Source organism: Prionailurus bengalensis, chromosome D1 (genome assembly GCF_016509475.1).
Source record: "Prionailurus bengalensis isolate Pbe53 chromosome D1, Fcat_Pben_1.1_paternal_pri, whole genome shotgun sequence".
Lineage (NCBI taxonomy): Eukaryota > Metazoa > Chordata > Mammalia > Carnivora > Felidae > Prionailurus > Prionailurus bengalensis.
Genome location: NC_057346.1, coordinates 21,837,557 through 21,863,677, shown reverse-complemented (window position 1 = coordinate 21,863,677; position 26,121 = coordinate 21,837,557). Strand labels below are relative to the sequence as shown.

General features: G+C 40.8%; 1 protein-coding gene and 1 long non-coding RNA gene across 8 annotated transcripts in view; one reads left to right on the top strand and one right to left on the bottom strand.

Annotated features, from left to right (window-relative positions):
- LOC122483106 overlaps nucleotides 1-3,013 on the bottom strand; it is a 32,071-nt gene extending 29,058 nt beyond the window's left edge. For both annotated transcript variants that reach the window (XR_006297305.1, XR_006297304.1), the window contains exons 1-2: nucleotides 2,901-3,013; nucleotides 1,121-1,283 (exon numbers count right to left, since the gene is read on the bottom strand). This is a non-coding gene — a long non-coding RNA (uncharacterized LOC122483106). The remainder of the gene's footprint in view (nucleotides 1-1,120; nucleotides 1,284-2,900) is intronic.
- The window catches only part of MSANTD2 (Myb/SANT DNA binding domain containing 2), a 31,469-nt gene continuing 8,027 nt past the window's right edge, over nucleotides 2,680-26,121 (top strand). For 2 of the 6 annotated variants that reach the window (XM_043579704.1, XM_043579705.1), the window contains exons 1-2: nucleotides 2,743-3,604; nucleotides 22,524-22,613. In XM_043579704.1, the coding sequence (XP_043435639.1) occupies nucleotides 2,843-3,604; nucleotides 22,524-22,580 (819 nt within the window). In that variant the 5' untranslated portion in view covers nucleotides 2,743-2,842 and the 3' untranslated portion in view covers nucleotides 22,581-22,613. The other 4 variants (XM_043579700.1, XM_043579699.1, XM_043579703.1 and 1 more) reach the window with 3 other exon arrangements.

The window sequence follows — 26,121 nt, the reverse complement described above, 5'->3', positions numbered from 1 at the left end:
GTGGAGGAAATGGAAAAGGGGATGATGCAATTAAAGGGAGGTAGTTGACAGTTGACAGGTTGATTACTCTGTATCATTCTGACCTCTTTTGCACATTATTTTGAGACATTGTATACATTATCTCTCAAATAGGTTTTTCATCTACTCATGCTATCATTTGAATCCACAAAAAGTGTAGTACATTACTTCAAACACATTCCAGAAATTCTGATTGAACTATGAAGCCTTGAACGAGCACATCACACAGCTCCAGGAATCCAGGATCAGCCATGGTTAGCCAGCATGACAAGCACATGATCCAGGTTGCCTATGCAGCAATGCCTCCATACTGTGTAGTACATACTAATGGCTTTTATGTTATTGAATTAATTGTAACCTCAGGATATTACTGGAAATTTTATTTTTGACACTTTTTCTCATTGGATAGACTGATGAGCTGTGGGAATAAAGGGGGGGGCATATAGAAATAATGTCTAGAAACAGAAGTTTGTGGGAAGGGAGACTTCCCAGTCAACCCACTTTATCTAGGAAGGCTTCCTGCATGAGTCAGAGTTGATTTGAGAATCATCCAGAATTAACAAAAGAAGGAGGGAGGCTCTTTTTCAGGCTCCTGGGAAAATGAGAGCAGGATAAGCAGTGATTTTAAAACTCTTCGGAGTCTCTGATTTAGACATGACTCTCCCCTTTCATGCACATTAAATACCTTCTGACATTAAAAAACGTACTGTTGGGTGGAATAAGAGTGAATTTTGCTTTGACAGGTGTTTGAGATGCCATAAGAGCCCTTAAAAGAACTGAAAATGAAGACACTGAAAGCTAGTGGTGGAGAGAAAGCGACAAAGGAAAGAGTCTCTATTAACGAACCTACAGTAGTCCTCCTTATCCACAGAGGATTGGTCCAAGACCCCCAGTGGATGCCTGAAAGCACACATAGTCCCCAACTCTACGTGTACTATGTTCTTTCATATACATACATACCTAAGATAAAGTTTAATTTATAAATTAGCCATGCTTAGAGATTAATGACAATAACAATAGCCCAATTATAACAACGTATTATAACAAAAGTTATGTGAATGTGGTCCCTTTCTCTCAAAATACCTTATCGTACTGTACTCACCCTTCCTGCGATGATGTGAGATGAAATAGATACTGCCTACACGATGAGATGAAGAGAAGTGACTGACAGAGGCATTGTGAGATAGCCTTAGGCTATTGACCTTCTGGCCATAAATCAGGACGATCTGCTTCCTGACTGCCTTTTGGCACTGGCAACTGAAACCCTGAAAGTGAAATCGTGCGTAAGAGAGGACTGTCGCATAGCCCAAATGAGATAATAGCTAATGTTCATCTAACGTTTACGGTGAACCAGGCACCCTTCTAAGGGCTTTACCTGTATCAACCCATTTAATTCTCGTAACCATGCTGTGAGGTCATCCCCATTTTATAAAGGAAGAAAGCAAGGTACTGAGAGATTGCTTAACTAAATTGGCTGAGGTTGCACAACTGGAATTTGAAGCCAGGCATTTCGACTCTAGAATCCAAACTTTTTTTTTTTTTTAACCCCTTCCCAACTCCCATAGAATCCATACTCTTCACCAAGGTGTTTGACCATATCTTTTTCTTAGAAAAAGAGGAAAATATAGCATAAATTCTGGAACTTCTTTATGATTCTTCATACTGAAAACTATGGGGGCCTTTTAATATGATAAACAGAGACGGTTACCTCCTCTACTTCATCCCTACTGCTTATTCCTTTGGCTTTCTAAGCATATTATTCTCTTAGTGTGATTCTAGGGTGTAGCTGACCTTAGCTCTATATTTATTTATTTATTTATTTATTTATCTATCTATCTATCTATTTATTCATTCATTCATTCATTCATTCATTCAGGGGCTTGAACTCACCACCCTGAACTCAACACCTGAGCTGAGATCAAGACTCGGACACTTGAGGGACTGAGCCACCCAGGCACCCCCTCAGCTCCATTTTCTTTTAAAAACCTAACATATATTTGCTTTCCAAAAAAAAAAATTCCACATATTTGAAAAAGATCCGCTGAGGCTTTTAAGTTAAGGATTCAAGATAAACAATCAGATATTTGGCTTTGAAGATTATTGAAATACCTTACAGCTACTATTGGCTTTGGCGTGCTAATGTTCATTAAACTGCAGCACTTTGAGGAGTATTCAGGAACGGCTGATCAACTAATTACCAGAGGTCACAAGAGCTGCCATAATTGGCAGTCGTCTTTTCAAGCTCCTTACACTCCAGGGTGTGAAATACAGTAGGAAAACGAGGCAACTTCCAAATCAGGGATGATGGAGAACGGTATTGGAAAGTAACTTTTCTGCCGGGCTCCAGAGTTCCTACATGTTTAAACTACAAAGTACAAACGCGATAAAGACGTCTAAGTTTTTCTACACATGGTCACACCTACCCAGGCTAACTGGAAAACAGATCTTAACTGGAGCCAGAGTTGCTGTTCCTCAAATAATGGCGCAAGGGTTTCTCGAAAAGCCACAGCGAACCAACCCTAACCCTGGTCCACAACTGCTTTTTAAAGCCTCCCCCAGAAATGCTCTCCTTCAGCCTCGGCGCTTCCCGGAGAAGCCCTCGGCAGGTTTCCCCAGTCTCCGCCCTGGACGTCAGCCTCGGCGCCCCGAGGCCAGCTCAGAGGGAGGGGAGGCAGAGCGGAGGGAGAGAAGAGAGAGAGAGCGAGGGAAATGGTCAAGTCCTCCTTAACTCTGGGCCCCCTCGCGGGCCTCACCCCTCCTCCCGGGGGCTGAGATTGGAGAGGAAGTGGGAAGGCTCCAATCTGTTCCTCACACCAGCGCCCTCATGCCCCCACCCTTCTCGTCAGCTCGGGGCTTCGGCGCGCCTCATCCCCGCCCCTCACCCCGGGAGAGGAGCGGGCGGCGCGGTAGGGCCCGCGGAGAGAGGCCGGGGGAAGCGGACGGCCTCCGTTCGGCAGCAGGGGCCCGTAGCCGCCCGCCCTCGGGCGAGCCAGGCCCGAGGGCAGCCCCGGAGACCGCGGCGGCCGGATGCGCGGGCGCGTCACTTCCGGGCGGTGCAGCGGCGGCCGCTTGGAAGATGGCTGCGCCCTGTGGCTCGGAGCTGCCCGCCAACTCGCCGCTAAAAATCCCGAAGATGGAGGTGCTCTCCCCGGCTTCTCCTGGTGGCCTGAGCGACGGAAATCCATCGCTGTCCGACCCTTCCACGCCTCGGGGTGCCTCCCCGCTCGGGCCGGGCAGTGCGACGGGCTCGGGGGCAGCGGCGTCTGGGGGTCTCGGGCTGGGGCTGGGGGGCCGCAGCGCCGCCTCGTCCTCGGTCTCCTTCTCCCCTGGTGGCGGCGGTGGCGGGGCTGCGGCAGCCGCCGCCGCCGCCTGCCGGGGCATGTCGTGGACGCCGGCCGAGACGAACGCGCTCATCGCAGTATGGGGCAACGAGCGGCTGGTGGAGGCGCGGTACCAGCAGCTGGAGGGAGCCGGCACGGTGTTCGGCAGCAAGGCCCCTGGGCCAGCCATGTACGAGCGCGTGTCCCGGGCCCTGGCCGAGCTGGGCTACGAGCGGACCCCTTCCCAGTGCCGGGAGCGCATCAAGGTAACCGGCCGCCCGGCCTGGGGCAGCGAACCAGAGGCAGAGAGAAGGCGGGGAAGCGGGCCTCGGGGGCGGGGGCCGGTCTGAGCTCAGGGCTCCCCTCCGGGGCCCGGTGGGCGATTCGCATCTCCTCCGCCTTTTTCTTCTTTCCCTGGGAAGGGGGCTTTTTTCCAGATGGCCGCCAGCCCGTAGGTTTCCTGAGTTTGAAGTTGGGCGTGCCTGCCGCCGCCCCTCTTTCTTGCCAATTGATGTTCCTACGCTCTGAAGTTGGTAGTTTCTCATTGTGCGCTGTGCGGCAGTTCCCGTGTCGCTGGCGCCTCTCGCCCCCACCGCCGGGGCCCCTCGCTTTGTTCCAGGCTGAGGGGCTCCCAGGCCGAGGCTTACCAGCCGGGGCGGAATTGAGGAAGGATAGAAGAGGGGGGCCGGTGAGCCCTCAGTGTAGGAATTTTCAAATGAGTGGCAGTGCAGAGCCACGCAAAAAAGCGCCTTTGGACGACTGGCCTTTGTGTCAGTCGCCTTGCTTTTCTAACTTGAGCTTCGAAGGATAAGACTTGAGATGCTTTGGAGAATTGAAGAGGCTCGGTTGTAGTCAGATAGTGTATTGTTATCGTGGAGTTAGGGGCACAATTAAAGTTAGCCTGGCTGAGAGTTGGTCTGGAATTTGTAGAGTGTCGATGTCTCCAGAGTTAGGTTGGCTTGAGGCCCTTCTATGTTTCTGACTAAGCTCCTTCACGAAAGCCAGTTTTTCCCTGCTTTAGTTATTGTGCCGGATGTGGTGAAAAGTAAAGCTCTCAGTGTGCATCTGGCTATCTGTGGATCTGAGTGTTCAGGTACAGAGGCTTAATTTGGGCTAGAAATTTTTATCACCAGCCAGGTTATCTTTCCGTTGTTTGTTTTGACCTTTAGGCTTTCAGATTTGTATTATTGCAGAGAGGGAGTTGTCTTTTAGGTAAGCTAGTTCCCTTGTCATAGTAGCTGCTAAAAGATTCTGGTAGGAATCTTTCTCCCAGTTTTCAATGAACTACTTCTTGTTAATAGTCATAGTATCTGTGTACTTCTCTTCTGGTAGGGATGGCACTTTCCCCCCCAGCTCCTTGGGTAAAAACCCAGTGAGAACAATCACAATCACGCTAACGGAGGAGATTGTTCCAAAGTTGGAGAGATCTTGGCTCAAGTAGTGTTCATCCCGGGACATTGTTGCTTAGGAAATTTGGTCCAGAAACTAAGATATTTCAAACTTATTGACTGTCGTTCAGGGAATTTGGCACCCACTTCCCAATTACAGAATTGAATTGGTTTACTTGATAATGTTTACATTTAGGTCTTCTTACGACCCTCTCTTTTTATACCCCCTTAACAAGGGTGTCATTAAAGTAGTAGTTTATAGACAGGATTAAAGTAGTAGCTAATAGGAGCCACTGTGTTCTGAATCTCACTTATTGTTCTATTAAAGAATAAAGTTATAAATTCAATTTCAAGGTCATTAAGGTTAAATTTGTGGGAGTTTTTGCACCGTGCTGGTTAGCATCCACCCATGAACTTTTCATGAGTTTAGAAGTGTACTTAGGCATTTGTAACTGTTTTGGCTTGATTGATTTTTGTCCATAGAAATTTCCCAATCAAAAGGGTAAAGTGTTGTGCAATCAAAACCTCAATGAATATAAATCTCTCCATAAAACTGTTTCTCAAACAACCAGGAAATAGCTAGTTGCGTCTTTGTCCACTTATGAGAAGCATAACCTAAAGCAAGGAAAGGAGATTGAGCTTCTCTGAAGAATTGTTTTTAATTTTTTAAATGTTTATTTATTTTGAGAGAGAGAGCGAGCATGAGCAGGGGAGGAGCAGAGAGAGAGAATCCCAAGCAGGCTCCATGCTGTCAGCGCAGAGTTGGAAGCGGGGCTCAAACTCACAAACCATGATATCATGACCTGAGCCGAAATCAAGAGTCAGATGCTTAACCGACTGAGCCACCCAGCTGCCCCCTCTGAAGAATTTTTAAAAGAGGATCTGTTCACCTGATGTCAAACAGATAAGACCAAATTGACCTCAAGCTCTTAGAATATTTTGAGAACATGTTGATGACAGTGGATTCTCTGATCAACAGTTGTAGGTGACAGGAGGGCAGATAACTGTATGTATTTTTTTTTTCTCTACTTGTTAAGTGATTTCAACCAAGGAACCAGATTTCTTCATTAACAATGTTGGTCTTTCCTGCCAGAATATAAGCTCTGTAAGGACAAGTTCTGGTTTCTCTTATTCACTGCCATATTTCCGTGCCTAGCACATAGTAGACACTGGACACATATTTATTAAATTTACCAAATACAGTCTAGAAGGAGAACTTTGGAAAGTATAGAGATCTAGATCAGTGTTACTCAAACTTTAACTCAAAGACATAGACTGAAACCCAGTTTGAAAAATTTTGCATTGAATACTAAGCTCTCTCCCTCTAGAAGACTTAGTATAAATGTAATCTTAAGCACAGAAGCAAATGTCGTCACTGAGACCGTAGCCTTACACAGTTATGAGGTGGATGTCCCCAAGTAATCCAGAGTATGTTTATGAAAATAAAAACACAACTTTAAAAAATTCTCAGGGAGTCTCAGATACCTGAAAGCAAATCTTTAGATCCCAGTTTCAGAAATGCTTATTCAGAATGAGTAATTCGGAAATCTCTTCTTCTTGTTTTTTAAGTTTATTTATTTATTTTTGAGAGAAAAAGGGGGAGAGAAAGAATCCCAAGCAGGCTCCATACTGTCAGCCCAGAGCCCGACTCAGTGCTCCATATCACGAACTCTGAGATCATGACCTGAGCCAAGATCAAGAGTCGGACGTTTCACCGACTGAGCCGCCCAGGCACAACCGGAAAGCTCTTCTTTTACTTTATTGTCTTGATGAGAACTGCAAAAAGAAATTCAGCAATCTTTTGTGCTTTGAATTTCACAAAATAGAAAAAGTACAGTAGATATGGACCATGAGGAAGTTTTTGTACGGACTAATGTGCTCACTTAAATGTGAATTCATGTCAGAGGGTCACAGGGAAGGAATATCCTGTGTGTCCATTAAATTTCTGGCTCAATGCATTTGAAATATGCATTAAAATGCAATTATGAAAACTCAGTAAACAATTTCTTCTAAGTTTGAAAGGAGGGAAGAGGTATATAGGAACTTTGGTTTTTCCAGGAAACTTTCCTTTAATCATAGTTTCAGTACGTTGAGGTAGCAGCCTTCATCTCATCACAAGAAGGCATCAGAAAGCTGAGTCCCATCCCAGCCTCTTCCCTGGCTACCTTCCTGAATAACCTGAAAAACACATCACTTCCCTTTTTTGGACTGTGTTTTAGACTTCTTATCTATTGAAATTGTAAATTTTGAAATTAATAGCTCTTGGATTTTGCTACCAAAGTACTATTTTTGCATGCTATCTAAGTGAATGTGTATATTTCTAAGTGCACAGGGTTTTAGCTTAAAGTCAGATATAAACATTTGTTTGTTGCTGCAAAGAGTTTCATTTTGAAGTCCGACATGTCCATTTATTGGTATTCGTTCAGTCATTTGGATAAAATGGATGTGTTTGATGCTGCCTTACTGCACAGATTACTGTTTGGTTCTGAAGTTTTGCTGCTTTTTTTGTTTGTTTGCCAGAAGAAAATCCGTCCACTAACAATTCCAGCCTAATTTTGGAGCCAGATAAACAAATGGGTGGTTTTCTGTCTGGTGATTGCATGATTTTTCTCTTATTCTATAGGCCTTTTCATCATGTCTCCATTCACCAAATAACTTGAGTGCTTACTATGTGCAGGGCTGTATGCTAGATGTTAGGATAAATAAAGAGCTTACAGTACAGTTGAAGTATGTATAGACACATCAAAGAGTTAAAAGCTGGACAACACAAGGGATGGTATGTGATGGCAGTATTTGATTAAGTGTCATATGACTAAAGCAGACAATAAGTGTGATGACTTCAAAGGAGGGAGAGATCTCATCACAGTCCATACTGTAGTAGTTGAAAGATCTATCTAGACTTGGCATTCATGAAAGCATTCACTTCTGAGCCAGATGCTGTATTCACACTTCAGTCAGTTAATCTGATGCACTGCAAAACTCATTCTCAAGTCCCATATTTTTGGGTGTTCTCCAAAAATTTGCCTCTTGAGAGTTGGCTTTATGTCTTTGAAACAGATGTGTACTTCTAGCTCTGCCTCGAGATGAAATGCAAGGTGATTGTATGACCTAAAAAGCTTGTGTTTGCTGGATCAGTACTGTTTGCTCATCAGACAAATTTAAAAGTGGTAAGGAGTCTTCTGCCTAGCAACCAAAATGATCAGTGTTTTAGGGGTATTGCTTAGATTTATTCATTAGTAATTGTTGTAATCTTTAGAACAAAATTCATGCTTTAGCAGACAAATTACATATTGACCTTTCGTTTTAGCCCTCAAGCCTTGGCATTTGTTTGTGAGACCCAGTGAGGTAAAGATGGCTTGAAGCCAGCAGATAACCTGTGTCCCTGTGTAGCATTTTAATAGACTCCACCCACCTCTGAGGATTTTTCTCTGGTGTTTGCAGACAAGACGTTCTCTCTGTACTGTCATTGAAAGATTTCTGAGAAATATGGTATACCACTCAAATCGTTTGCAAGAAAGATTGGGTCAGATTTGTTTGCTTCCATTTTTTACATATTCTGTTTCTGTTGTTCCCATGCCACTGTCATCCAGAGGCTTGTGTGTTCCAGAACGCTTGCCTGCTTGTGAGTCTGATAGAGGCTTGATATGTATCTTAAAGGAATAGACCATCTTGGACTACCGACCATACACTTACAGTCTTTCAGTTTAGGAGGTAAGGGTCTAACAAGCACATGTTAAAACTTTGGATGAATAGTCTTCTGAGTTTATTTCTTGGCATTTGGGGAAATCTAGTGAAGAGTGGAATGAAGTTATTATGGATCCTTCAATAAGATGATACGTAAAAAGAAAAAAGAATTTAGAAAGCACATAGTACAAACAGTGCTGTGTAATAAAACTTTCTGTGATGATGGACATGTTCTATATCTAACACAGTTCATTGTGATAGCTACCAGTCACTTGTGGCTGTTGAGACCTTGGAATGTGGCTAGTGTGCCCGAGGAACTGGATTTTAAATTGTGTTTCATTTTAATTAATTTAATTTTAAATTATAAATGCCACATGTGGCTAGTGGCTACCATATTGAACAGTGCAGGTAAAAAGTTGTTATTTGGAGTATTAAAGAAGTCTATTTTACGAAACAGTTTTCTTAGCTACATACTCAAACCTTTAGGGGAAGCTCAAAGTTCCTTTTTTTTTTGCCCTCCCTGTCTCTTTACCCCAGAGTAGGAGGAACCTTGATAAAAGTAAAGAAAAATGGTCCACCCTATTAGGGAGGAAGAGCTTTTAGTGCACAGAATAAAGTCTTATAATCTCAGTTAGCTAGGGCAAACAGTGTCATATTCTTGATTTTCTAGGACAATGCTGTCTGATAGAACTTTCTGTGATATATGTGTCCTGTTGTCTGCACTGTCCGTCAGCCACTGAGCAATAGCCACTAGCCACAGGTGGTTATTGAACACTTGAACTGTGGCTAGTGTGACGGTGTGAAACTGAATTTTTAATTTTCTTTAATTTTAATTTAAATGGTCATATACATGTAGCCAGTGGCTACTGTATTGGCCAGAACAGCTTTGGAATAATGATATTCAAACTTTGTTTGTTTCTGTGCTCCCAAAAGACTTTTTGTACTCTCTTGAACATTTTAAAATGGACATTAAAGTTTTTTTGTTATAGGTGAAAGTTTACAGGATGTTAATAGGATATAGGAAATATTAAATCTAGTATGGGATGAATAAAATGAGCATTGACTGTAAAATGTACTCAGTAATGTACTATGAATCTGAAAAATCCACGCAAAATTCGTATCTGTAGATTTTATCAAATGTATCTTGAGAATGTTGATGATCAGACAATATTCCACTTAACATTTAAAGAAAACCAATATCCCTAACCTATATTGCTTTGGTTATTCTAAATTCAGGGGCCAAGCTTTACATGTAAGAAATACATGCCAGCTGGAAATGCCAGGAATCCCTAAGGTTTTATGATGCCTTGATTAATCATGAAAGAGTAGGAATACCCCAGTGGGAGGCCACTGCTTTAGAACTCTGAGCATCTTTCTGATATCTTTCTTGGCAGCCGTAGCGGGACTGGACCCTTGAATTCCACTGTCCTTAGGAAGCAGGAGAAAGATGTGGAGCTTAACTCTTGGCTAAAGTGCAAGAATCTGTGGGAGGATTTGGAGATCTTACCCATTCCCTTTCATCAGACCCAGCTGACAGATTTCATCACAGGGTTTCTCCAAATACTAAAGTCTGAAATAGGGACTTACTTTTTTATTATTATTATTATTCACCACAAATATTTGAGTGCCTTGTGCAGTAGGTCCTAGAGATGCTGCAGTGTACCATTTACCGTCAGAGTGTCCACCTTCCAGTGAAAGAGTCAGACTACAAAAGCACCAGTTACAGGGTTGTGAGCAAGGTCTGTGTGACACGTTGACATTAAGCTCATGGTGCTTCAGGCATACACAGGAAAGGCACGTCGTCATAGGCTTTCAGGAGGTGGATCCTGAAGGTAGAGTAGACTGAACTGAGTAGAAGAGGGTAGATAGAGATGAGCACTTGGGGTAAAAGACCAGAGGCAGCATAACCTAGAACAGTGTAAACTGCCAGTATAGTAAAATATATTTTGTTTCAGGAATCTTAAACTGGAAACATCCAAATACCGCATTTGTTCCAGAAAATTTATAAGTGACTATTTTTTCCCCCTTCCCTTCCCCCATGGTCTTCTAAGTTTCTCAAGATCCACATATGAGTGAAAACATATGATATCTGTCTTCCTCTGACTGACTTATTTCACTCACAGAAGATTTATAAGTGGTAAGCTGTTTAAAAAGTCATCCCTTTTGGGGCACCTGGGTGGCTCAGTCGGTTAAGCGTCCCACTCTTGACCTCAGCTCAGGTCTTGATCTCAGCGTCATGAGTTCAAGCCTCGTGTTGGGCTCCATACTGGTCGTGAAGCCTACTTAAAAAAAAAAATTAAATTAAATAAAAAAGTCATGCCTTTCAACTGAATAACAGTTTGCTATAGTGCATGGCATTTGGTGAAGGTATGACTTAGAATCTACAAATGACTCGTTAGTGGTGTCTTAAAGAACCAAGAAAGGGTGGAGCAGATAGTTTTGGAATAACAGTATGGTGGGCATACCAATTCTAGACAATTTATATGTTTTGATAGATAACCTTTTTATAGTGTTAGATTATAGTTGTGCAGGTATCTATTACATATCTCATTCTTATATACTGGAATAAAAAACCAAAGCAACGCATCTTTCGAACATACAGTAAGAAGAAATATATTTTACCCTGTGGCCTAATAGTCACGTAATATATATGTTTAACTGAAACATTTCCACAAAATAATAATGATTGTAGCCAACACTTCTGTAACATTTACTATGTGCCATGTACTGTTCTAGGTGCTTTGCAAATATTCACTTATTTAATCCGCAAAATGACATGCTACTTAACTATGTGCAGTACCCTCTGGTATGTTCTATTATATTCGAGCACAGCTAATCTGGCTCTAGAACCACCAGGTCATATGTCCTCTCGAGTATCATAAGTATACAGCACACGAACACACCCAACACATTGCCTGTACCTGGTAGGCTGTTTCTCCAGTCTCCTCCCTACAGGTATGTCGTCCTCCTCCACCACCACCACCACCACCACACCTCCTCTACCCCAGTACTTGGCAGCATTGCCTCCCCTTTTCACCACCCCCCCTCCTGGTACCTCTCATCCTTCCCTGCCCCAGCCACACACTCATTTGTCTCCCGAAGTTCCCTCACCTAAAACTGGTGCAAAGAAAACCTGGGCGGATGGGGGTGCCCGCTCCCACTGGTATTGGGCAGCTGGCTTACTCCTGGGGGACTGGCAGCTCAGGGTCACGTTGGTCCCCACACGGGCCACACCCAGGAGACGGCAGGACGGAGGAGCTGGAGGAACTGGAGCAGGGAGACAGGTTAAAAATTCAATCCCCAGGAGCCAACAGACCCCCACCTCCACCACCTCCTACACTCCCCGCCTCCCTCTTCTGTCACTCCATCTGCCCTCCTCCAACCTTTACAGGCAGCCTTTTGGGAGACACCCGCCTGACCTCCCTGGGGGCTGGGGCGGTATTGCAAAGTGTGTGCTTCACACTTACCCAGCACACTGAGTTCTAAAGTTTTGCTGCTGTGGCTCCTATTTTTGCCTTGATGGTCTTGCACATTCACAGAGCAGCGGTAGGACCCAGAGTCTTTCTCCCGGAGGCCCTGCAGCCGCAGCGACACGTTGTGGGAGGGCATGGAGTAGACCAGGGATACCCCAGGTTTGCTTGTCGTGGTCCTGCTGATGTACGCCAACACCTGGTGTGGGGCACGACGCCTCCCGGTTATCGCATGTATGCACTGTGCCCACGGGCTCAGCCAATCCCCTCCCCCACACCGGCAGTCTTCAAGTGCTCCTCCCCTGCACCCATCCCCTCCAACCTGTACCAGCTCCCCATTCACCCTGTTCCCCCCTAGCCACCCTCACTGGCCCTGGGTTCTCTTTACCATGACGCTTCTTGATCCCCTGTGCCTTGTCTCTTTATCTCCCACTTCGGGTGTTTAGAAAGATGGTCACAACCTACTAAAATTGATTTCCCAACTCAGCCCACTCGTGGGCTATAACCTGCAGTTAGATAAAAGAAAATTAGAAGATACTGAGGTGACATGGGCTTTTTTTTTCCCAATCATTGTGCTTTTTTAGATTTAAGGCATCAAAACTTCAGAAGCATTAATTTGGAACAGGTCATGTCCCCAATATTCTGGTGAAATGTTTTATATGATGTAGTTCTAGCTAGCTGGAGCCTGAGGTTAGAGGGAAGATGGTGAAAGGAGGTGGGAAGTGATCAGAAATGAGACTGGAGACATACATAAGAGGTGAGATGAGGTACTAGGGGGTTTAGACTTGACCCTAGACTTAGTCATCAAAGAGCTGTAAGCTGGGAAGTGAACATAGTCTTAGGTCCTAGGACTGGCTGTAATGTGGAAAATGAATTGGCAAGGGTAAGACTGGAAGGACAAAGATCACTCAGAGGCTTCTTGCAGTAAGGTAGACAAGAGGTACAATAAAACAGTGGCCATGAAAACAGAAGACAATAGATTTCAGATATACTAAAATCAGCGGGGCTGTTTGGGAATCTGAAAATTTTATGGGGTTTGTTAAATCTTCTACCAGCTTACACAGGATTCTTTGTTGTAGTCCTCAAAGATCATCACAGTGCTTCATTGCCTGAATTTTTGGAGTTGGTTCTAGAACCCAGTGAAATCCAACTAAAATATCATTTTGGCACAGCTCTGTTACCTCTAAGATGTACTCTGGACTCTTGGATTCTAATCTCCCTAAACTTCAGAAGTGATGACCCTGCCTTCTTTTTTCCCCTCTTTTTTCCTAACATTACCAGAGGGCAAGAACTAAAATTCACATCTCCAGTTTCAGATATTGATTGTCATACAGGCACTCTGAAGTTGCTCATACTGCTAGGCTGAGGTAGAAGAGCAGTTTTCCCCCCTTTTGGAAGGTTGTATCTATGTAATGTTTAAAAAAGGCTTAAAAATGGGAGAAGGAATGTCTTGAGTTTCAAAAACAGACCAGGACCACAAAGAGCTTTAACTTTTAAACAGTTGATTGTTGGGACTGCTTTGATTATTGGGTACTCTTTAATCCTGGTTTGGGGAGGGGGGAGCGGTTCATGCAGTGTGTTCTTCTCTGCCTGCTGTTGACCATTGCAGAAACAGCATTCAGTATTCAGGATGAATGCTTAACAAATCTGGGCCTAGTATGCATATGTTGCAAATATCTGGAGTTTGTAAACTATGCGGAGTCTTCCCCCTACTGTTCCAAATCATTGGAAAATGTCTGCGAATGGAAAAAGGCATGTATTTAAATCTGTTTTAATTCTTACCTGTTGTAGTTGAGAGAGTCCTTGAGAACCAGTGGAAATACTTTTTTTCTTGGCACTAACCAAGTGAGTGTTCTCGTGTCACTTACTGGGATGTGTTGTTATTCCTTAGTATAAAATACAAACCTGTGTTTATTCTCAGACATTTTAGGAATAACAGCCATCATTTTATTTTTATATATGTGCTCTTGGCTGTATTCATAAATTACATATTTTGAGCTACCAAATAATATTTCAGTCAATATAAATTGATACAACAGAATGGAAGTTATTTACTTAGATACGTCTTCTAGTTGCCTTTTCTCAGCCTATGTAAGACTATTTTGTTGTAATAGCCTGAATTTTTGAAACTCACAGTATTATTGTTGCTCTACTATCTACCTTCAGATTTCATTTATTCAAATAAGTCAATTATGTTTGTAATTGGTATTAATAAAACCAGAATAAAGTTCATATCTATCAAAAACTGCTTTTATTATTATTATTTTAAATTTGCAGATACTTTCTCTAAATGGGAAGAGCTGGTTTATGATTTAGAAAGAAGAGTGTGATAGGTCAAAAAGTACCTCAACCTTACATTTAATCTCTCAGCTGCCATATAAAATCTTAAGGAATTTTCTTTCATTCATTCATTCATTCATTCATTCATTTGTTTAGCAAAAACCCACTGAGCTGCTTCTGCGTGCTGGCCATTGATGTAGGTACTGGAAATACATCAGTGAACAAAATTGAAATAAACTCCTGCCTTCAAAGAGCTTACATTCTGGTAGAAACCAATATGATATTTAAAATATGCAATTCAAAACAATTAGCACAATAGAAAGAAATTGCCTCAAATACGATATTACTAGATATCAGCCTTGTTGACCTTAGAACATTAGGGCTCTTATTCATTATATGTTACTTTTGCCTTTACCAAATGTTACCATTTGCCTTTACTTTCTTAAGAATGATTTACATGACTTTATATCTTTTTATTGTGGTATGTCCAGTTGTCACTGGGGTTTGCCCCATCAAGCAGCAAAGTGCAACATTGTTAATAGTCATTCAGTCATTAGATTATGAGCACCCCTATTCAGTCTTCTGTATAACCAGGTAATGTCCCTTCTCTTTTGCAAATTAGAAGACATGGTTAATAGTTGGATTTTGAGGGATCAGATTGTACCTGTTTTAGAACAGTGTAAAATATTTTTTTCCTTTATATAAGTAATGTAAACCACATTATAAAATTAAGAGGAAAAATCAAGGGAGAAATTTTAACTTTATAGCAGAACTAACATATCTATGAAACCCTAATTTTCAAGAAGTGGTGGTCAATCTGATTTTACTTCCAGTAAATTTCCATGCACCAAAAAAGGAATGAGAGGTCTACATGTTTTTTGTTCCACTGAACTCCAGGAAAATATATGAGCCATTCATACTTCACTGTTTGTCTGCCTACAGCTTCTTGTAAGCAGGCTGCCCAGTGAATGAGGCATGTTCCTATGGTTAGTTAAGATTCCTTGTTTCCCCTTTAGTTTATATGTCAGTGTTAGTCACCATATTCTTGCCAGGACTACAAACCTTTGAAAATGGTTAGATAATTAGCTTTTATAAAGAAAGAGGAAATAAGAGCAAAAGGTTGAAGAAGCTATGCTAGTATAGCCAGGTGTTTCTGAAACTTGAATAATCTAAAGCATGTTTATACAACAACGTTACTTGATGTGTAACACACCTAAATCTAGGTGTAAACTTGTTATTTGTAGATCTCATGTGTTATCAAACAAAAATAACTGTAAAATACTTTTATGTACTAATAAAACTAAAATTCAGAAAATCAAGCTAGCATTCCTTTAACACTAGATGATGTGGTGTAACTGAAACTTGCTTTCCAAACGAGATTCTGATATTGACTGCTACAGTTTGTTATTCCTACCATGTGCTTTGTGATAAAACTTTGGGGTTACCTTTCCCTACTTGAACTAACCTTTATTTATAAGTGGTCTCCATGTGGTGTGACTATTATTTTTGTAACAATCAAAATGACTAACATTTATTGAGTACAAGCTCTTAGGCACTGTTTTAAGTGCTCTGTTTGTATTTTTTCATTGAACGCTCACAGCAAATCTGTGATGGAGGTACTGTTATTAACCCCACCTAACAGATGGAGAAATTGAGGCACCATGAGATTAATTTGTATAATGTCACAAAGCCAGCAGGTGGTATATTGCCCCTTTATGAACCGTCAACCCACCTTTGAAAAATGTTGACAATTGAAGTAAGATTTTGGCAACAGTGTGATTATAAACGGTCCAATGCAATAGCCAAAACAGAGCAGTACAGATGGATGTTATGCTCATACATGTTACTTCTCACAGTAGGAAAACACAGGTTTTAAAAATTCTTGCAGATAATTCATGGTGTCCTAAGGTTATAAACACGTGAAAAACATTTGATTTGGAAGTCCCAAGGAAGAGTTGACAACAGGCGTCAAAACATTTAGACTTTTATTTTAGGCTTTTATTGTCAAAGACTCAGTTCACTCAAATCTTTATATAAATGATGGCATTTATTGAACTACCGACTCCTCTTGAAGTAAGTTTGAATTACAGAAGGAATTTACAAAGTAGAAGTACTTTTTTCTGCAGTAAAAGGTTAAGGATGTGGCTTACCAAAAGGAGGCCATAGAGCGTCCATTACCTATGGCTAAGTGTTCTTAGAGATGACAAAGAGGAGATGGGTTGTTTAGAATATATAATGTAAACGTACGAAAAAAGCATATGCATATGAAGAAAGCTAAAAATAGAAAATGAGAGATCAGAGGTGCAGTGAGTAACTCAGGTAAATATAGTTACATCCGCTAAATATTAAAATGAGCTGTGAACTTCCTGGCAACTATGGCAAAAAGGTAAACACAGTGACTTTCTAGACTTTTCAATGTCTACTGAAGAGAGGAACACCAGGTCCTAGTTTTGAAACCTAAATTTACATTAAAGAAGTTCTGTTAGTGACTTTGGATAATAAGCTCTTACCTTTCCCTTAGCGCTCTATTCAGTTAAATAGAAATGCATCACATATCTTCCACATACATGTGATATAGTCCCCAGACCCCTCCTCCAGGAATGAGACACCCAGCCCCTCCCCCAGCTGCCTGGAGCAACGATTGGTGACAGCTGCCAGTTGAATTCCTTCGCCCAAGGGAGCTGTCTCCCCCAAGGTAAGGCTCCCTCTCCAGGGAAGCCTGAATCCAGTGACTGGTCCGTGCTGAAATCCAAAGGAACAGTTTCTTTGCCCCAGTTCAGGACAAATCTGAAGGTTCATCCAGTTTCCACACCTCACTTTGGGTTAGCTGAGGCCTTTGCTGCAACTGTGTCTTCGTCAACGTCTTCGTCCGCCCAACCCTGTTCCGGTCAGTCTCTCACAGGTATTCGTTCTCAAGAGCCCTCCCCAGTAAGCCTGCTGCACAGACTCCTCAGTCTGTTTCCTGGGACTCTCTCTTTTAGCATTAAAGTAAAAATTAGGAATAATAAATATAAACTGCTTAAGTCTCAGCACACAGTAAGTAGGCACTGAGAAAATGGTAGTTATGGTTTTTACCTTCATTGCACAAGACATTGAGCCACATATGGAAAATGTTTGATTTTTGTAGACAGTACATTTTTCATATGGCTATTGCTTTTAGCAGTCCTCATAAAGGTAAGAGTAAAATATAAAAATGTTACCAAATGAACTATAAAAAGTATTATGATTGCCTGAATTTCTTTCTAACAACTTTCTAAATATGTTCAGGTTGCCTACAGACAGATGTATACACTTAAAACATGCTTATTTTCAGGTTTTTCATAGAGTATTTGTCAGCATATGAATATTTGTTCTTTTCATGCATTTATGATCTGTAGTTTACAGCATGTAAATGCAAAAACAAAAAAACAAAAAAAAAACAAAACAAAACCACTTTTTGAAGTAGAGTTGACCCTGAACAACATAGGTGTTAGGGACACTGATGCCCTGTTCAGTCAAAAATCTGGATATAACTTCTGACTCCCCAGAAACTTAGCTACTAATAGCCCACTGTTGATTAGAAGACTTACTGATAACATGAGCAGTGGATTAACGTATTTTGTATGTTACATCTATTCTATACTGTATTCTTACAACAGAATACACCAGAGGAAAGAAATTGTTATTAAGATGATCATAAGGAGGAGAAAATACATTTGCAGTAATATATTTATTGAAAAAAAACCTTGTAGTTCAAATCCATGCTGTTCAAGGGTCAACTTTAAGTCAACATTTACCTTTTTAAAGAACACCTGACTGAGTCTTGACCCAGATTCAGGCGAGACTAATATTTGTACCCAGATACCTTGATGGAGGATTTCTAATAACCTTACTTCTTAGATGATTTTATCTAGATGTCACAGCCAAATACGTAAAAATTACTAATGGAAGGAATTTGTATTATAGATTATCTTTTCATTATAGATGGTAGTTTTTAGTAAAAAAAAAAAAAAAAAGACTACAAAACTTTCATGAAAGGAATAAAGTGACCTGTTTTGGAGGGGGTGGGGTAACTGCTCTGCACCATTTCCCTTTTAAACACAGGTCTTATCACCAGTAGAAAGTGCCTTTGTGTTTGGGAAGCAATGTGATGTAATGGTAAAGCTGTGTGAGTTGTTATTGTAATGTGTATGCATGCATGTGTACTTCTTAAATTTTAGACATGGTTGATTATGGACCAGTTAGTGTGCAGTTCAGGGTGTTTGTGTGAGAGGCCTTTAAAGGTGAATGATTCTCCCCTGCTGTCCTAGAAATACTGTAGATAATACTCAAATATGTTTTTTTTTTCCTCACATATTAGTAAAAGTTAACATTTTAAATAAATATCATCTGAATACCACTTTGAGATGGTGCCCGGGGTGTGAAGTAAACAGAAAATCTAACAGAAATGTTAATATAGCAACTTCAGAGGTGATGTAGGAGGTCAGATGAAAACAACCTACCTAATCCAGGATAATTCTTTACCAGACAACTTGTTCCCCCCCCCCCCCGCCCCATCTAGATGGGAAGGAGGTTGTAGGCAAATAGTGGTATCTGACTGTCTTTGATGACTCTAATGTCTGAAATTTGCTGCTTATGTCTGAAATAGTTAAGTAGTTCACTAAAGCCCTAATGTTTTTACCTGTCTTCATGCCTGGAAGGATTCTTGTATCCCAAAGAAGTCCTTAAACAGTACTACGCTTACTGGGTATGGCTTTTATGATATTACTGCCAATAGGAGATATGATTTACCTACAGCATAGGGTTAAAAACTTTATGGTCATATGAATATAGTTCCTTGAGCAATGGAAGGTGTTTGTTTTTGACAATTAGTATTGTCCTCCTGGAGGGTTTTTTTTTCCGTTCATAATCTGAATGGACAAGACCCTCACCAGCTAGCATGGAGGAACCTAGAAAACTTGGAGGAGTTGATCCTCACTGAGAATCAAAATTTGCTGAATTATTTGTTCCACACAAGAATCTCTCCCCGATGAAGACAGTACTGACCAGTTGTAGACAAAAAAATGAGTCGTTCATAGCCAGATTCGGAATGCAGTGCAAGTCGATAGAATTCAATCCTGGACAGTTCCCCACAGAGACTGGGGCTCCAGAGAGGTAAGATCTTTTGGTTTCTGGTGGTCGTTCTGTTTGACCCTATCAGAATCCAGGAAACAATTGAGTCCTTTTCCTTTTCTATCTTTGACAGAACTCTGTATCCTTGAATATATTACTTATTCAATGTGTAAGGCATAAGAAATAATAAAATTTGGACAGAGCAACAGAGGTCTGTGTGGCAGGAGACCCCTCTCCCACCACCGAGAAAAATTTTAAAAACAAGAATGGTAGATCTTTTTAAAATAACCTGGCCCTCTGCAGTTATTCCCTTTGTCACAATTTGCTTTGCTAATTTGAGCTGTATCTATGCTTCATACCATTTTCTGCTCCTGCTTTTTTCAAGTAGGAGCCTTACGTACCTTAGATTTATTGATTCTATAAATATAATCTACCATGTGGTTAAACAGTGAGTTTCCTGATTTTCTTTGGTAAGAAACAAAATTTATCTTCTTGCTAATGATTTGCAATATTAAAATTACCTTAATTCATTTACTTAATAAATGTATATTGAACCCTTACGTGATAGGCACTCTTCTGGGCTCAGAGAAACCGAGAACTAGGCAGACATACCTAGTTCCTACCTCATAGAGTTGATGATCTAGTAGAATAGTTCTCTTAGGAAGCATTCACATTATATGAGTGGCATTTGGTAGTTTTTGTTTGTTTGTTTGTTTGTTTGTTTACCAAATCCCCTTTGAAGAAATACTTGTCTTGGGGCCTTGGCTCCTCATTTGTTAAGTGAGGACTCTGTGATCTCTGAGGTTCTTTTCCATTCAAAACATCCATAATATTTTGGAAGTTTGGAACTTGGTTTGCTATTAGAGCCTTGGGCAGCTCCACCCACCCCCTGTCAATCAGTAGACTATATAAAAGAGATATTTGGCAAGGAGAGTGTCATAGACAGGCATTATATCAGGTGCTGCAGGAAAGTCAAATGAGTTAAGGACAAAGTTTGAGGGTCATTCTTCTCAGTAATTAAGAAATTGCTGACCATGATATGAATGGTTTCGGCAGAATAATAGATCAGACTGAGTCCCATTGGGTTAAGGATTGAATTAGTGTAGACATTGCCTAGTCCTTTCAGACCCTTTGGTCTTTAGGCAGTATTAAAATGGGAAGATGCAAAAGCTTAGCCATCGTGACTACTAAGGAAAGTAGTCAAGACTTCCTTTCCTATGCTTGTTCCAAGATACGTGAATTTCCTTTAGGTAATTTATGTAGCATCTGTATTGATACGTGTATCAGATAATGAATGGTCAAGTATTATGTGATTCAATTGGGACAGTTAAAAAGCATAATTTATGAATCATTTAATATTGCTTAGTTTCCACTTCAGAAAAAGATTTCTTCCCTAGCAGGTGGAAAAAAAAAAAAAAAACTCCTATATTTTTGTGAAGAGTAAATTGATATCTCTGTGTGTTCTTACTGCTAGGAATTGTTTCTCTCAAAAAGCATGGGAATTTGACTAATTGGCCTCTTAAAGAAGATATTAATGCTGCTTTATCTAAATGAGCAGAATATGGAGCAAACTGGATAAATTTTACTTAAACTGGTTGTCCCGATCTTTATAATCTCTTGTCAAACTTAATACACAAGTTAAGTCTACCTTATTTTAGGGCTTCTGACTAATACCTGTTATATTCTTTTATGGAAGAAACAACCACATGGTATAGAGCAGTTTTTAACCCGAGGTTCTGGTATGGGCTCTTCAGAGTCCGTGTTCTTGAAATTGTATGGAACAGTTTTGTATGTGTGTTTTTTTCTGGGGATGGATCCATGACCCAAAAAAGAAAAGAACTTCTATTCTGGAGAGGAAAAGGAAAAGGAATATTTAAGAATAAAAAGCTTTCTCACTTGCCAAACCTCCCCTGTAGCGCTAAGAACTGGGGGAGTGTGATGCAAGGGCTATATTTTTGGTTTGAGTTTTGTTTTGTTAGGGTTTAGGGTTGGCTGGTTTTAAAGGATTAAGTGATTGGCAAATCAGTTTGCCAGATTTTGATGTATAGAAAACAGGTAGTAAATAGGTAGTAAAACTTCTGCTGGCCCCAGATAGATTTTGCCTTCCGTGACTTCCTAATCATTAGTTCTAGCTCGGTGTAATATACATCCCTATGTAGGAATTTATGCTGTATTCATAATACCCCTCTTACTGTGTGCAGAAATATGTTTATTTATTTATTCTCCTACTTGGAGTTTTATTTTATTTTCTACCTTTTGTGCTCACAGTAAGAAACTAAAACTAATTAAAGACATATTGAGTCTCTCCAAAAGATATTGAAATAAATTCAATGGGTTTGTTGTTGTTGTTGTTGCCTCATTAAGAGCAACTAGTTGTAACAGTTACAATAAAGCGGTAACTTTAAAGGAAGAAGATTAATGTATTTCACAAAGACTTTTGCTTTAAAAATCCACATCTGCTAAGGCTGAGGTATTGTTTTTAATTCTTTTATAAACAGCTAGTCATTGGAGATTTGCCCCCAGTGTAATTTCCTCTATCTCTTGTGAAATATGATATGTGATTCTTAAGACTCTGACTGCAAATAAGTATATTCTTTATGGAATCATTTGGGTTAAAAAAAAAAAAGCTAAAATTTATCATATTTAGTTTGCAGAGGGTTAAGATCATCTATGTAATCCATTTCTAGTGTGGCCAGTTTGACAACTACATTTGAAAATCTGTTTCACGGCTTGTTTTTTCTTATAACATTGTTTCCTGCTGTTATAACTAAGCTATCCTGCCCTGCGGTTTGACTTTTTCATCTGACATCTTAGGCTGATCATGCCAGTGTTTTCTGGACAACACATTTATGTAGCTATTATGCTACACATTTCCATTCCTCCTTATTATAGACCCTGTTCCACCTGTAGTCAGTTCTGTTAGAACAGTGGTTTTGTCACGGTGATTATGTTTCGATTGGATGAAATGGGGCAAATTTTGAGAAAACGAGCCAGTAGCAGAATTGGTTGGCATATGCCCATATGATTTATTTAGTTGGCTTCCTGCTTTGCCATACCAGGAAAAAATTCAATTCCTCCCACTTCCTGAAAGTCAGAGGAGGGATTGAAGGACACTGAAGCGAAAGAAACCTTATTTTTACCCCCAAAGTAGCTTGTATAATGTCAGGAAGGGCTTTGACGAAACCACTGGCCCTACTTATAGATCTTATTTTCCAAGCCTTTCATTATTTTATTTGCCCTTTTCTGAACTCTACAATTTCCCTCTCTTGTAGCTGGTTCGATGCCCAGAACTGAATGCTGTGCTCCAGCTGTGGCCTCACCGGTGCTGAATAGAGAGGAAGAGCCACCTTCATAGCTTACATGTGATTCCTCTGCTTATACAACCCAATACTGGATTTACTTACTTTGGCAAGATAGCTGCATTGTGCACTGTATTTAATGTTACATGTACTGTAACCCTGGGTCTTTCTCTGCATTGCTGCCGTTAAACCCCCAATCCTGCCAATCTAAAACTCCTACCTTTGTTTACCTGCCCCCTCCCCCGCAGACCTCCCCCCCACATTCATCCGCAATGAATGTCATCTTTATTCTCTCATTTCCTTTCCCTCCAATCTTAAACTTTGGCAGAACTTTCCCTCCGTCTATAAAATTATCAGTTGTCAGCCATCTTGTTTTCCTCCCTGCTTTGGTAATGGGACATCTTTTAAGCCTTGTCTCTGGTTCTTTTCCTGTTGAGGTGATTAAACACTTGGCATTTCTTCCAAATCAAAGACCTATGAACTCTTCTGATTTGACCACCTGATCAAGTTGTTACCTACCCTTTAGTTCTTTCTAGATTCTCTTGACTCCTCCTGACCTCTATCCCTCTGACTTCCTTCAAGAATACAGTGTTACCTCACTGCTCTTCCCCAGGGAGGAGACTGTAATATTGATTTACCATGGAAACTTCTAGCAATAAGGAAAGTGTTATTCTTCCTAATCGTGAATAGGCTGGTCTTTTCATAATTTTGAGCAAATTCTCCCCCCCCCAACTTCCCCCAAAATCTTAACTTTTAAAAGAAAATGCTAGAGGTTAAATTACCATACATTTCTAAGATGAGTGAGGTAAAAAAAGAAGGAAGGGGAGTAAGGTATTTGTGTTGGGTAGGAAACGGCCCTCCAAGAAAGCTAAACTTGAGGTTCTTGTTGGGTTTGATGTGGCTGTCTGAAGTGGGAGGTGAGGCTTTGCTTTTCCTAGAGTTTGGAGCATTATCGTAACCTCAGATTTAGAGTAGATTTTTAAGTTGGCTTATTTAGGACTGTTGACACAGGCACGCAGTCTTTTAATTGCGTGCTTTGGTTCATCGTTCGGGGTGTAGGAAGTGTGACCTTTCTTGATTGGAAGGCCTCCATAGGTTCCTTTTATCTGTTTCTAAAGTCCCTGCAGCTTCACTGAGTTCAGTGTCTCCCACAGCGGTGGTCTTGCTCAGGTTTGAGTTCTCCCTTTCGTTTTCTATCTTAGTTGATGTGTCCTATTCAAACAGCCTCTCCTCGGATCCCTGGATCCTTTGCTGAACCCAGAAGGTACCTCTTATGTGTATTTTATGTCTTGAGAGTGTTAAAATCAATTTGCAAGTCTTTTTAACATTATTCCAGTATATCAAATTCCTATCGTATGGATTTAGGAATTACCAAGCATTTTTCCTCCAGACCCCTAAGAGATATTTTTCATATCAACACATGACACTATTAAAGTGTATCACAAAAGTACACTACAAGGAAAGCGGTGGCAAGATCTCATAGCCTTTTTTGATGAAATATAAAATACATCATCTGACTGTTCTTCTGTATCTAAAACCATTAGATATTCCTATTCACAATTACATAAGCCAAGTGAAATTTTAAGCTCAATTTGGTGGTTTCAAAGAAACCTGTCGTTTCCCACCATGCACATTGTCAAAAGATTGGTGGCTTTGCTTAAGATGCCCATGTCACGACATTCCTTCAAAGGAACGTGAGTTTATTCCTTGACTTCTGAAATGACCCCCAGTGACAGAGGCGACTGGACTCTTGTGTGCTGCGTGCACTTCTCGAGGCAGCCAGAAAGTAGTGAGCAGTGACATCTCCATTTATGGCCTTGGCAGGGTGAAAGGGACACGGCCGGGACTCTCCATGTACGGTCCTTGGAGGAGTCGAAAAGAGCAGTTGGGGTGTTCTTGGAGGCAGAAACTAGACATTGTGAGATAAAAATAAGTTGGCAGGAGATGTTTGCAATTCAAATTCCAATCCCTGCAAGGAGGGCAGAGGGCACTGGGAAAGGGGAGTATATAGAAAATTAAATGAGATCTGCTGCTGGCATTTGTCTCCTTCCATTGGAAAAGTTACCCTGTGACGCATTCCCCAAGTTCATTTCTGACTTTTTTCTAGAAAGTTTTGTGTTATGTAGTTGTGACAATCTTTTACAAAGAGAAAGAGGGAACACTTTTAATCAGAAACCTTGGCTCTTTAAGGCATCATTTGAGGCACCAGAGATCTCAAGAAAGGGAGAAAGGCAGATGCTTACGCAGGGGGTAGACTGGCCGGTTTTGGGACAGGGTGACTAATCACCACTCTGTGTATGTCTGAGGAAGATCATCCTATGTGCCATGCTTTTATTACTGCTTTTGCCCATCTGGATTCCTGGCCTCAAGGGACAGATCTGCAAAGTATTTGACAGAGTGTCTTGTCATTTGTCACCTGTGATTTAAAGATACTGAACTTTCGTGGAGGCTCTGTAAAGATTATGAAGAGTTGTTTTAGTTTGGTGGGAATATGTGATATATTGCTATGGAAAGTAATCTCACATTTAGGAGAAACGTACAGTCTGACTAATGCATATAAATTAAGTCTGAAGTGAACCGGTTTTGCACAGTTGAGTCAGAAGGTATATGAGAGCCACCAGGGAAAAGGGGTCTTGTCTTTCAAGAAAATTCTGAGTGAAATTCAGTAAAGTAGAAGGGAGATTAGAAGGAGCAGAAAGAGCAGAGATGGGATAGAGACTGGATGTCAGTAAACTAAATTTGGATGCTGGGACTAAGTCCTTGGTTTATCTTTTGAAATACCATGTAAGACAGAGTAAAAGATGCCAATAATTAAGGAAACCGGGCTAATGATCAGAAACAAGTATGCGTTAGAAGACCACGAAGAAAATGGTTTGTGCAAGACATTAAAATGATCCAGGTTTTCCCTGTGGACTTGCATAGTGATTTTTATTTGCTGCGTAGCATAAGGCAGAAAAAGGAGTGCAATGGTATCCCTCCACCTCACTTTCCCCCCCAGGAAAGGAGATTATTGGTTTGTTTCCTGGCAGTTTGAGTTGGTAGAATAGATTGGAACTGGCTAACCTTTCGATGTAGGAATTAGCACATTGTTTCTTGATAGTTGATGTTTGAGACTGGGGCTCTGTAGCATAATTATTTGACCTCTTTTAAATTTAGCAATTTCCCTAAGACCGAGTAATTTAGTAAGGACTGTGGACTTTGAGGGTAGTATGTTTTACTAGCTGATTCACTTAGGCGATTGTTTTTACCCTGATTTCCTTCTGAAGAGTAGGGAAGGTTATATTCTTCACTTGGGAAATTCTTCTTTCTGTCCCCCCTTCCCTCACTTTTTCCAAATTCTGGGCACAATAGCAGCTCTTTCTCTTCTGTGGCAGGTGTGCATCCTATTGGCTGGCTGGTATTTCTTGTTTTCTTTTTTTTTTTTTTCCTACTTCTTCTTTTTAAATGGGGGTGGGGGTATAAAAATATGTGTTATGGGGTACATGCAATAATGTTGTAATGTTTCTTGTTGTTTAATGGATGATTAATTGCAAAATAATTGTTTGAATTATAACATGTTTGAGTAAATGCT